We start from the raw sequence: 12,871 nt of genomic DNA, 5'->3' as shown, positions 1-12,871 counted from the left end.
TAGGTTAGTAGAATAACATGTTTCACATGCTTTGGTTGAGCAACATGAACATGCATAAGAACATGAACAAGTATTGATGCATAGGTGCTGTGATGCAATGAGGTAATTGAGGTAAGTGATGCATATGAATATTAACATTCATCTATGTTGGCTGAGGAGTTTGATTATATTTTGTGATGTCATGCTTGAGTAATTGAACATGCTTGATAAATGCCATGATGAATATGCTTGAGATGCCTACTGCCTTGTGAATGATATTTGTGATATGTTCATGTCTTGATGTGTTTGTTGCCCTTGGTTATAAGCATGCTTTGTTAGATGAATGATAGGATTTCTTTACATTTGTTGCAATGGGATGATATGCCATGTTGTATGTTAGATACATGTTAGAGTGTGTGTAAATCTAGACTTTAGAATAACATGTTAGAGGACCCTTTGATGGGACTAGGATTTGGCCCAAAAAAAAAAAACACCAATTGAACTTATTGGTAAAATCCTAGAAATTTCTTTATAATTCTCTCCTTGGTCCTGTTAAAGGGTACTAGTTGAGCTAATTAAAATCATTGAAACATAGAGTATCACCTTTTAAGATAAATAAGTCAAACCAGCTAGAGCTCTTAGCTTCCCTTGCTGCAGAGTGCAAGAGAAAACTGCTTGTACTTCTTCACCTATAAGTAAACTGAGCAATAAACATCAGTAAATAAATGTTTAATAATATGATTACAATTTTAGATTGGTTCTACTCAGTCACTGCTCCCTCATCTCTTTGATTTGTTGGTGGTCTAAGGTTAGGCCGCATGTTAAATTAAAAATATGACACTTGACTTAACAACTTCGGTTAAAGGACATAATTAAGAGATATATAGATTCCACGACCATAAACTCCTTCCAAGTTTCAGGGCCAAAGCGTGACATGTATAACTCCTAAATTTGCTGATGCTCCCTCCCTGCCTTTTCAATTATTATTATTTTATTTGAATAGTTATGTCAATCTCTCTATGATACATGGCTTTTTTTTTTTAAGACTTTTGACCAGATCAATTTCATTTTTGTTCCCATCTAAAAAAAAAAGAAATAAAGAAAAAGAAAAAGAAATAAAGAAAGGAGTGGCGGTGGTGGAAGATATGATATCAAATTATATCAAATATGGGGGTGGGTGGGCCCAGTAATAATCGTACATGACCCACTAGAGGAGGTGGGTAATCATAAATCATATCTCATACTATTATCAAATTAATAATGTGGCCAGCCCAGGCCACCCCTCTCCCTATCCTTCTTTTTTATTTATTTATTTATTTATTTACATGGAAAGTGAAAAATGGCAATGACAATCAACGACTTTCAATTTCCTTCCTTCAACATTTAGGTCCCGTTTGGTACGCAAGTTTAAACACATATTTTTAATTTTTAAATAATATTACACATATTTTCACATATTTTTTCACCTATACGTATTTTCAAAAAAATTAAAAATTATTGTTTAAACATACGTACCAAACGGATCCTTAATTTCCCCTTCTTCTTTTGCCTATTTGATTGACCTGTTATTAGCAAACCCAACCTAGAAAATGAAGCTTCAAAAAAACTTTTGGTTTTTTTCCAAATGGGCGAATTCTGCCGCCAATTAGATTTTTTATTTTTCTTAATTATGTATTATATTATGTAGTGTAAACACCTAATAAAATTATAAAAATTATATATAAATATACGTATTTGGAAGGTATATTCATTATAAATTTGGAATATATTTAACTAATGACCAATTTAATCATCATTTATATAATAATATTTAACAAAGCTAATTAAATAAATCAAATTAACATATATATATATATATATATTTATAACAAACACAATTAAATTGGTTAAACTTTAGAGTGATAATACATGATATAAGAGCCAAAATAATAATTTCTTTTTATAATCTTGCCTAATTTACTTCATTTAAGTCAATGCTATTATCATGTTCATTATCTTGCAAAATTATTCTTCATTGACATTTTCTTCATCATCATCAACAATTACACTAATAAACTAGCACGCCACAACAAAAAAAATAATAAACTTATAAAAATAATAACAAAAATAGAAAATTATTATATTTTCAATTAATACATTATTCGTAACATGAATTTTTTTTTCGCAAATATGAAAATGAAGTGTCAAGTGTGTAGTCCAAATTTTGTAGGAAAAAAACAAGGGGAAAAAATTATGGACATGTTATTTTATTAGATTCAATTAAGTAACCCAATAATTTTTTATTAAAAACTTATTTAAATCAAATAAAACCACAAATTTTAACCTTCAAAAAAAAAAAAATTAAACCCACATATCTATGTATCGTACGATACATACGATTCAAAAGATACGTACTTACATATCGTACGATTCGTGAGCACTTTTGATATGAAATTATTTATACACAATACAAAACGTATCACATATCATACAGCACTGACAACTATGCGAATGACTCATGTTTCCATAATACTATATTTGATAATTTATTCCCTAAAGAAAGTAGTCCCCTTTCCCCATTATAATACCTAATTATAATTTTTTTTTTAAAAAAATACTATAGAATAAATTACACCAAAAGGAAATCCCTTTATTAGATTTCATATTTTAGTAGTATGACGCACTTGTAAAAATTTCTTCCTTGTTTTATTATTTCCATAGAAAAACTCCCATCTGTCTATGCTTTCATTACTTTTTATCAACACTACAAGTGACTTCATGTGGACTTGTGGCAGATTAGCCAGCAATGCAATAATGGAAGATCAGGACGTTTTAATCTTTTTCTATTTCTCTAAAAGTTTAATAGCATAAGTAAAGTACTTGTCCGTTCTTCATTTGAAGATCTCCAAAAATTCTATCTGTTAAATTAAATAATTAAATTCATTATTTTTTAATTTTTTATAATAAAAAAATTGATAATTTATCATGATATCATGAGCAATCATGTTTTCATCTTATCTTTCATTTTAAGAAAATTCTTACGAGTTAGACCCACTTAAGGGCAATGTTATTGAGCCAAATATTCACTAATTTTTCATTAAGATCTTGCTTTATATTTGAATCCAAGTCCTTTTTCATAGAAGAACAGATAAATATTATTAAGTCACAAGCCTTTTTAATGGCTAATTTGATTCTTTTTTTAATTTTATAATCACAAAAGAGCGTTAATTAAGTTAAGAGACTTTTAGTATTAATTTAAATCTTTATTGCACATAAGACAAAATAAGTTTGTTTGATGTTTTTTATACGTTACATTGAAGATGATATCATTTCTTTCAATAATATGTTTGTGGTGTAATTGGTAAACCAGACCATGCACGCCTGTCTGTTAAACCACGCCTGTCTGTGTTTGCAATTGCAAGGCCTGCTTTTCCACTCTATTGCATTTTGCGCATCATATCATATCACAAAAAGGGTTTGGATATTTGTGCAAATAGCCGAAAACAAAAGGGTAAAATTAAAATGAGAAAGTTTTAAAGGACAAAGAGAATATATTTCACTTTTCACCGTTTAAAGGTGAAATAATGTCAAAAGCTGTTAACTACTTTTGTTCCCGCTTTTTTTTTCTTTTTGTTTGTAATGAGTACAACAATAGCCAAAAGTCACATACACTGATACACCTCCTTCTTTTCCGGACTTTACCTGTTTCAACAAAGACTAATAATAAAATCTTTAATTAAACCAACCAAAATCCTGATATTGATGAAGTGTGATAATAGATGTCAAAAATGTGGATTCAAATTAGCTTAACTGACAAATTCTCTTATTGTCGGCTCCAAAGTTTTATCGGCTACTCTATATTCTATCCTTAAAAAAATATATAATACAAGTGTATGACCCACAACCACAAGACAGGCCCATTTGCTTTTGGACAATTGCAATCTATGGCTTTGAACATCATCTGTTTGACAAAAATGGCCAAAGAAAAAACTTCACTACCAGCAACATCCCCAACTGGGTTTCTGTCTTTGTCTCTCACTCTCCTCACTTCATTGTCCTTTTCTCCTTTTCACATTCCATTTTTCTCCATTGGGTTTTCTTCTTGCTCTCCATGGACCTTAGTGACAAGCAGCAGCAACAGCTGTCGTTGGCTAAGTGTGCAAGGCAGCGATGCAATGAATGGTTTGTTTTCTGTTCTGGGTATTTTTCACTTTTCTCAATTGTTTGACATGTTGTGCTATGTTTTCATCTTCTTATTGTTGTTTTGTTCATGTGTACCTTGTTTTTATTTATTTATTGTTGGTGATGCAATGAGTGAGTTCTTTCCATACTCTTTCCATGTTTCCATGCTTAGCTCACTGCCGCTTTCAGATGATTCACTTTCAAATTTTGATCTTTTGTTTTTTATTTCTTCTTTTTGTTTATGTTGTCTATGACGACATTTTCAATGTTTATGTGCTTCAGTTGTTGCTTCTATCTGTCTAACTTGTGAATTTTAACTCACTCTTATAAATTAAGCTTTGACATTAGTTTTCATTAAACAAAAATTGCAACTGCAAATCGTTTTGTATTTGACCAAAAAAAAAGTTATAATCTTTCTTCCTCTCCCCCCTCCTTTTCGTTCCTTCCTATTGAATATATATACTGCACATTTTTACATCATGTGGTGAACATCAGTTAGTTGAATCATATTTTGGAATGTAACCTTTTGCATCTTTGTTCATCCATTAACTGTCTCCCTAGTCCTGCCATTTTGTTGAGTCACTTTATTTGTCATATTAATCTGAGATTTTCCTGCATGCATCTCAGTGAGTTATTCTTGACTCAGATGGGTAGGAAATATCCTTGCGTAATGAGAAAGAGAAGTTTAATCTGGGAAAAACCCTCTCTTGCTTGAGAACTCATTTGCAAAGCCCAACAGTTTAAGGCAAAGATTCACATCCATTGAGGTTAGGCATAAGCCTAACATCCAACAGCCTTAAAGCATGGGAAGTAAATATTTTTAATATAAAATAAAATAATTGTATTATATTATGATTAATTGATTCTAAAATATAATTGGATTATAAAATATATTCTGGTTTTCATGAGAGACTTATTACTATAATAGTGAACATTTTAATAAACCTAGAGGAAAAGAAGAAGAATAAATTTAGTGCTGGACAATTTCAATAAATTTGCATCCAATCTCCCAAAAAAAAAAAAAAAAAAAAGGAAAAAAAGTTTTCAGTAAGATAGGACAGTGCTAATAAAATCCCCAATTTGTAACTGAAAGGAAAAGGCAAAACACAAGCCTGAAAAAATCTTACTGGATTCTTATGGTGCCAAAGGTTCTTTTGTAGGAGATTCTCTCTCTCTCTCTCTCTCTTTTGGTTGGGTGAAAACAAGCAGATAATTTTTTTTCCTTATTGTTTAGTGTAAACCATGGTCAACTTTGTTTCATTTATAAAGTAATTAGTCCAGCTGGGCGTTTGCCTTTAGAATAGCAGAAAAGATGAGATATTTGGGTCTTAAGTGTGCACTTAAACTAGAAGCATAGTGATCTTGGAGAGCCATATTAAAATATATCTGCCTTGGGCTGTTTTTTTTGTGCCTCACCCCCAGGGTGCACCTTTTAAAACATATTGCGAAAACACAGGGGTCCCAGTCCAATTTCTCAATGTCTTGACTTTGTTTAATATATAATTTGATCTACTTCTCAATATTCTTAATATATTGTATTTCTTTTGATTATGATTGGCTTAAAGTTCCTTACCGTGAACATTTTTTTTTCATATAACTGTTCCGTGTTGTTGCTACTAATATTTAAGAAAAAGAATATTAAGAGACTAAAATTATGGATCCAAAGTGAAGGAATGAGTTAAAATTGATGGTTTGAGAGATTTGTATATAGGGTACATTACACACGTGAAACAATACATGCATCTTTGTTATAAGACTTCATTGTAGATTTCAGAATCCTATGAAACCTAAGAAATATAATAGGTTTTGTGATGGTTGGCATTTATAGATATTTATAATTCCTTGTTCTAAATTTGAAAGTAAATTTAAGGCTACTGTAAGTTTGTGACTATTGTATAACATTTTAACAAACATGTGATTCTTATAAGTGAGTATCTAATCTTCCAATTGGTTATTAATCTATGTGGTACACTTATTTCTCTTTTACTCATCTGGATTGTGTGGTTATATTTCAATAATCTTCTAACTGCTAGCTCTAGGTGATTTCTTTGAGTTAAATCAATAGAATATTTTTATCAAGCAAGAGTTTAAACCATATCCTTTTATTTTTTTATAAGCTAGTCAACTTAACCTTGAAAATTACATGTTCGTTTTTCCTGTGAATGTAAGCCTTCTTGTGAAAATAATTTCCTGTGAATGTAAGCCTTCTTGTGAAAATAATTAGCTGATAACCTGTTGTAGGATTTTTCGTGATGTTCCAAGCGATATTACCATTGAAGTTAGTGGAGGGACATTTTCATTACACAAGGTAACAATATGCTTTGTTTACCATGATTTTGTTCACTATTTTCTGATTGAGTATGCCTTTCTGATGGATGAAGCTTCTTTTACTAAATTTTTGGTGGTGCCTCTCTTCAAATGCAATTTCAGTGTCGTATCTGCTTCAGGGGTATTTTCTTTTTTGTAAACGTAAAGAATGAGCGAAATAGATGGCACTCTCAATACATTTTCAGGTGGTTAAATCTAGTTTGGTTGTCCTATCTTAGGTTATGAAGAGCAGATGCAAAGTATTATTTGCTAGTGAATTCTACTTGAAATGTGCCCTTGGGCTCAAGTGGTAAGATGTGGAGACTGGCCTTAAGTTCAAAATTTGCCCCCAAAATTACAAGTGGACATCAACTAAAATTCAAGTTCTCTAGAATGGTAACTTGAAATTGGAAAAATAAGAAGAATCAAATAGAAAATCAGACAATTTTTATGCCAAGGAAAAAAAAAAAATTGTGTTTCATTTAAATTGTCTGTGATCAATTGGGAATTTGCAATAAATTTGAATTGTCCAGATCATTTGCAATTTGTTTGGAATTTTTTTTTTAACCACTAAATATACACACAGATTACATGAAGTACGGACATGTTCTATCCTTGGAGATGTTTTTTTCAACCATACCAAATTTGCACATTGCTTAGTCATTTTTTTTATACACACTCTTGGATTTGTGATGTTCTTGCTCATGTGCTTGAATGGGCTAGATAAACATCGCTTAAATTATTAGAACTTGCTTTAAGCACGGTGATTTTTTTTTCGTAGTTCTCATGGTTCCAATAGCCTTGATTCTTAAATGCAGTTCCCTCTTGTCTCTCGAAGTGGACGAATACGGAAGTTAGTTGCAGAACATAGGGATTCTGATATCTCAAGGGTGGAACTGCTTAATTTACCAGGAGGTGCAGAGGCATTTGAGTTGGCAGCAAAATTCTGTTATGGAATCAACTTTGAAATTACATCCATGAATGTTGCTCAGCTGTGCTGTGTTTCTGATTACCTTGAAATGACCGAAGAGTTTTCGAAAGATAATCTTGGTTCCCGTGCTGAAGAATATCTTGAGAGTATTGTTTGCAAAAACCTTGAAATGTGTGTTGAAGTTCTGCAACAATGTGAAAACCTACTCCCTCTTGCAGATGAGCTGAGAGTAGTTAGCCGTTGCATCGATGCAATAGCCTCAAAGGCTTGTGCAGAGCAGATTGCTTCAAGCTTCTCACGCTTGGAGTACAGCAGCTCAGGGAGGCTTCACATGAACAGGCAAGCCAAGAGCGAAGGGGACTGGTGGATTGAAGATCTTTCTGTTCTGCGGGTTGATTTGTATCAAAAAGTCATAACGGCAATGAAGTGTCGTGGGGTTCGTCCAGAGAGCATTGGTGCATCCCTTGTGAATTATGCACAGAAGGAGTTGACAAAGAAATCCAGCTTATGGAATCCATCTAGCCAGGCAAAAGTTGATTTGCTTTCAGGTTCAAATGGGCATGAAAAACTGGTGGTTGAGACGATTGTCAGCCTCTTGCCCATTGAGAAGCTTGCTGTTCCAATCACTTTCCTTTTTGGACTCTTACGAAGTGCAGTGATGCTTGATTGCACAATTTCTTGTAGGCTTGATCTGGAGAGGAGGATTGGGTCCCAGTTGGATATTGCTACTCTCGATGATCTTCTCATCCCTTCTTTCAGGCATGCAGGTGATACCTTATTTGATGTTGATACGGTTCATAGGATTTTGGTAAATTTCTCACAGCAAGATGATAGCGAAGACGATATGGATGATGCTTCCGTTTTTGAATCTGATAGTCCCCATTCACCTTCCCAAACTGCCTTGTTCAAAGTTGCAAAATTAGTAGATAATTACCTTGCAGAAATTGCGCCTGATGCAAATCTCAAGCTTCCTAAGTTCATGGTGATTGCAGATGTTTTACCAACACATGCACGTACTGTTCATGACGGGTTATATCGAGCCATTGATATTTACCTGAAAGTATGTGTTACTCATCTTTCCTTGCAATTTTAGATGACACAAACATTTTTTTTCCCATATGAAACTGACCGATTTTTGGAGGTTGCATATTAGAGATACTTGTTCTTCCTTCTTCACCCAAGTATCCCCCCCCCCCCCCCCCCCCCCCCCTAAAATTAGTACAAGATATATTAGTCATAAAAATCAAGAAAGAAGGAAAAAAAATCTCAACTAATTCTACTCTTTCCCATGTCAAACTAAATCTTCTTGAAATATATTTACCTGAAGTAAACAAGGTCCATTTATACTAGTGATTTCTTCTTAGAAATTCCTTGTATCTGATTCTTATGTGAATGCATATTCAGGCACATCAAAATTTATCAGAGTTGGACCGGAAGAAGCTAAGCAAACTGATTGATTTCCAAAAGCTCTCTCAAGAGGCTGGTGCACATGCTGCACAAAATGAGCGTCTCCCTCTCCAGTCTATTGTACAAGTGCTCTACTTTGAGCAAATAAGGCTCCGAAATTCCCTGAGCTGCTCTTATGGAGACGATGACCCCAAGCCAACCCACCAGTCATGGAGGATCAGCAGTGGTGCACTAAGTGCAGCGATGTCTCCACGAGACAACTATGCTTCATTGAGAAGAGAAAATCGTGAACTAAAACTTGAGCTAGCACGGTTACGGATGAGACTAAATGATCTTGAGAAAGAACATGTTTGTATGAAGAGGGATATGGAAAAGTCCAATTCTCGTAAATTTATGAGTTCTTTCTCAAAGAAAATTGGTAAACTGAGCTTCTTTGGACATAGTTCTTCAAGGGGATCAAGTTCTCCATCAAAACATTCGCATAGAACAGATTCTAAGGTTATTGAGAGAACATGTGCAAGTACAGAGTAGGTAATTAACATCACTTGGAATCTTTTTTTCCCCCCTGAATTTGTTGAGTCTGTATGTCATGTTTGTGGTAACCTTTTTTACTAAATTTTTTTTTTCGCCACCTTGTAAATGAGTTCTGGCGCTTTGACGTAGCAAGAGAAGGGGGCTCTTCTCAATTGCAAGTGATGGTTTTTGGTGATTACTACTTTGATGTTTATACATATTTCAAAGAATGTCTAATGTGAACATGCATAAAATGCTCATTGTATTTAATTTTGTTGGGACTTAATTCATTATGAATTGATTTTGAGATGAATATTTTCTGCCTTTTGTTGGGACTTAATTCATGATGAATTGAATTTGAGATGACTAGTTTCTGCCTCTCCTTCTAAAATTAGCATTATCTTCTTCATGGAGTTCTATTTTCCAAAATATAGAGATAAAAACTGGTCGGGCTTCCTTAGTTTGCTTTCAGGTTAGATCCTTTACTGAATGTTTTATGTTGTTCTAAGTGCCAAGGATATGTGAATACCCAAAATGTTATTAGACCCAGAATTTTCATATAATGCCTATGACTGACCCAAATAAAATTTTAAATGCTCTCTATCTTTAATGTCGCAATGATTGCAATGGATGTTATGTCATGTGTGTTTCTAGGATCATGAACTATTTCACTTCTTCTTTGCCACGACTCTAAGGTGGTAGATTGTGAGTCCTATCACTTACATATAGACCTACCATTTTTTTCTACCACTCACAATCTGCTACATCACAGTTGTGGAAAAGAACTTGTAAAATAATTTGTGGTCCTAGATTTTTTTCGGTACATCATTTCTAAAGTGAAGCTCTTTGCACTGCAAGTTTGTCAATTATTCAAACTTCAACTTGTATAATATCTGTGGGTTATTATTATTATTATTTAATTTTTTATGGGACCTAGGAGGTGTTTAGGGAATGTACACCTCAAATATAAAATGTTAACTATCGAGAATTGTTAGAAATAAATTTAGTTATTTATGATGTTGAGGGAGTAAGCCATGAATAGTTATATATAATTAGATTGTAACAGATATTGTTGCTTTGTTAGGCTGCCAATAGAATGAGCCAAGGAAAACTTTGGTGTGATACACAAATTGTACTTTTTCTTTGTTGTTGTAATCATTTTTGAAATAAATGATGTCAAAAATGCTAAACTTGGCTGACCTATAGTTTTTAGATCAACATGTACATTCAGTCATTTTGTGCTTTGTTTCTTTTTTCACCAGTAGTAGTATATTCAGCTGTTGTTTTGGAAAATCCTAAAATTTTCGGGACCAAACTTAGATAACTTTTCTAAAAAATCCTTTTTTTGTCTAATCTAGAGGTCCAGTTGGTTTCACCCAAATATAACGTCAACAAAAAAAAAAAAAAAAATGTAGGCCCATTGCCAATAAAATATAACGCCAAATTTTTTTTTTTTTTTCTCAATGTCAAGGGAAATAAAACCTAAATGTAGGAGGGTTACAACTTACAAGAAAGGGAAGTGCATGACAGGTTGTGGTTCATGTTAAATTTCCATATATGCGAACCACTGGATACATAGAATAAACAAATCTCAGTAGAGAAATTTTAGCTCTCACACAGAATCCTACAGGGCCATAATCATTCATGCTACATAGAAAATATATATATATATATATATATATATTATTCCCAGAGGCATCACAAATTTGGGTAGTCTACAAATTCTGGTGGACAGACTGAGTGTCTCCTTTGCTGCTTGGCATCATTGATTGATAAGTTGAAAGTTACCCTAAGATGAAGGAACTTACGATTACTATCTGCTTTCCTTAAACAAGGTTTCAACATGGTAACCTGTCTGCTAGTGCCACATTCAGACAGTGGATCAGGATTTTCTGTTTTAGGCAGTTTTACACTGATTTGATTACTGGTGTAATAGGTATGTCTAAATTCAGTTATCGAATCTTCCAGTTTTATCTGCCTGAATTTTGTTGGAGATCTCTTGTATTTTTCAATCATCTGAGGCTGAGGGAAATACTGTAATGGGGATTGTTTTTTGTGTTTATTTTCATAATAATAATAATAATAATAATCTTGATCCCTAGGCTCATCCCAAGACATGTTTCTAAACTGAGGCTTAAGGCCGAGGTTGTGCTTTGGTGTGTTCCCAGCGTTTGACTCGATTGATGAATGATGTTTCTGGTTGACATGATGATTCGGCTGCATTTGTCGAGAAGAAGAAGAAGAAGGTTGTTGGCTGCTGAAGTACCATTTTTTGGCTTTTAACAGGTGATAGATTGTGCGATTAGGAACAATGAAGAACACTTTACCAGGAACCAAAACTGCCTCAGGTTTAACCACAATATATGGAAACTCAAACACATCAGGCCGAGTAACCGAGTGCCTCGGGTTCCTCCTCATCACTTCTGCAGCAGTTATAGGTTGTGTTAACATCTCCACATACCTACCTGGGTGCACCAATTTCAGTACACCTTTCTCCCTTGTTATAGCTCCCATATTCTCTCTCTCTCTCTCTCTCTCTCTCCCCTTATTACCAGATTACAAAGTGTAGAAAATTCAAGGAAGAGGGAAGTTGAGGTACCATCCCATTTCTTTTTTTATACTCTCTGTACCGTCCCCACTCCCCTCCTCCTTCACTCATCAATGACAACAAAAAAACAGGCGATTATTACTGTGAGGGATCTTTGGAAAACGTGATTGTTTGTTGGGGTTGGATAATTTAGTTTATCTTAAAAGATCTTCTTCTTTTTTCCTTTGCCAACAAAGCCAAAAAGGAATCAGATAATTCGACTTATCCAATTTTTTCAATTGGATATACCACCCTACTTTCTTTCTTTCTTGTTTGTGTATGATACATACTTCTAGAGCTTCTCACAAAATGTCAAAACATTTGCGTTTTTTATATTCTTTTTTTCATTATTGTGGGTCTTTTCATTGGTGTTGCCACTGCCACATGTAATACAACAACTCTTAGGGGCGGCTCAAACTAATGCCTGTATTTATATTGTATACAGTATACACACGCAGTAAGAGAGGCATGGCATGGCAAAGTATTACTTCTAGGCTCTAGCAAGGCTTGGATGAAATCAACCAACAGCCCATGGAGATAAATCAGATATTGTTGGCATTTCCAAAAGTAGAATTTGTGACTGTCACAGATCTACTGAATAAGTTAACACCATTGTTGTTAAACCCACGGAAGAAGCAAGCAAATTAAACGAAACAACGTCGAACATAACAATAAATAATGAAACTAGAGTCATTTAGTAAGGTAAGTGTTAGGAAATTCTAGTTTTGATGTATACCGTGTCCAATTTTATTGTATTTGCTATCAATTACTTTTTTATTATTATTTTATCGAGTTGTATTGCACATGATATTAGAAATCTAGAAAGGAGATAATATATGGACTTTATTCTTTAACCGTTCGTCCACACAATAGTATTGATTCTAAAAAATATATATCTTTCATTCATAATTAATGCAACGCCATGCATTAAAGAATGTAACTCTAACCCTTTATGAAAGTAACATCATCTATGTATATATCCTTCA

General features: G+C 33.5%; 1 protein-coding gene across 3 annotated transcripts; it reads left to right on the top strand.

The window, feature by feature from the left end:
- Window positions 1-3,875: 3,875 nt before the first annotated feature.
- LOC126699224 (BTB/POZ domain-containing protein At5g48800) lies at window positions 3,876-9,613 on the top strand. Of its 3 annotated transcripts, none has more exons than XM_050396927.1 (4): window positions 3,876-4,158; window positions 6,382-6,448; window positions 7,266-8,438; window positions 8,783-9,613. In XM_050396927.1, exons 1-4 carry the CDS (start codon window positions 4,070-4,072, stop codon window positions 9,314-9,316), a joined length of 1,863 nt encoding a protein of 620 aa, XP_050252884.1. In that variant the 5' UTR covers window positions 3,876-4,069; the 3' UTR covers window positions 9,317-9,613. The 3 variants fall into 3 exon arrangements, with proteins under 3 accessions (XP_050252884.1, XP_050252885.1, XP_050252886.1); XM_050396928.1 differs by having other exon boundaries at window positions 3,878-4,140; XM_050396929.1 differs by having other exon boundaries at window positions 4,093-4,140; window positions 7,247-8,438.
- The last annotated feature ends 3,258 nt before the right edge of the window (window positions 9,614-12,871 follow it).

Source organism: Quercus robur, chromosome 9, assembly GCF_932294415.1.
Source record: "Quercus robur chromosome 9, dhQueRobu3.1, whole genome shotgun sequence".
NCBI classification, from domain to species: domain Eukaryota; kingdom Viridiplantae; phylum Streptophyta; class Magnoliopsida; order Fagales; family Fagaceae; genus Quercus; species Quercus robur.
This window is presented reverse-complemented; position numbering and strand designations above follow the sequence as displayed.

What these genes read in the sequence shown, in the direction of transcription:
- LOC126699224 (XM_050396927.1), top strand. Translation starts at nt 4,070, where the DNA reads ATGGACCTTAGTGACAAGCAGCAGCAACAGCTGTCGTTGGCTAAGTGT. An exon ending in TGGTTTGTTTTCTGTTCTGG is followed by an intron (nt 4,159 to 6,381) that starts GTATTTTTCACT and finishes AACCTGTTGTAG; the next exon opens with GATTTTTCGTGATGTTCCAA. An exon ending in CCATTGATATTTACCTGAAA is followed by an intron (nt 8,439 to 8,782) that starts GTATGTGTTACT and finishes ATGCATATTCAG; the next exon opens with GCACATCAAAATTTATCAGA.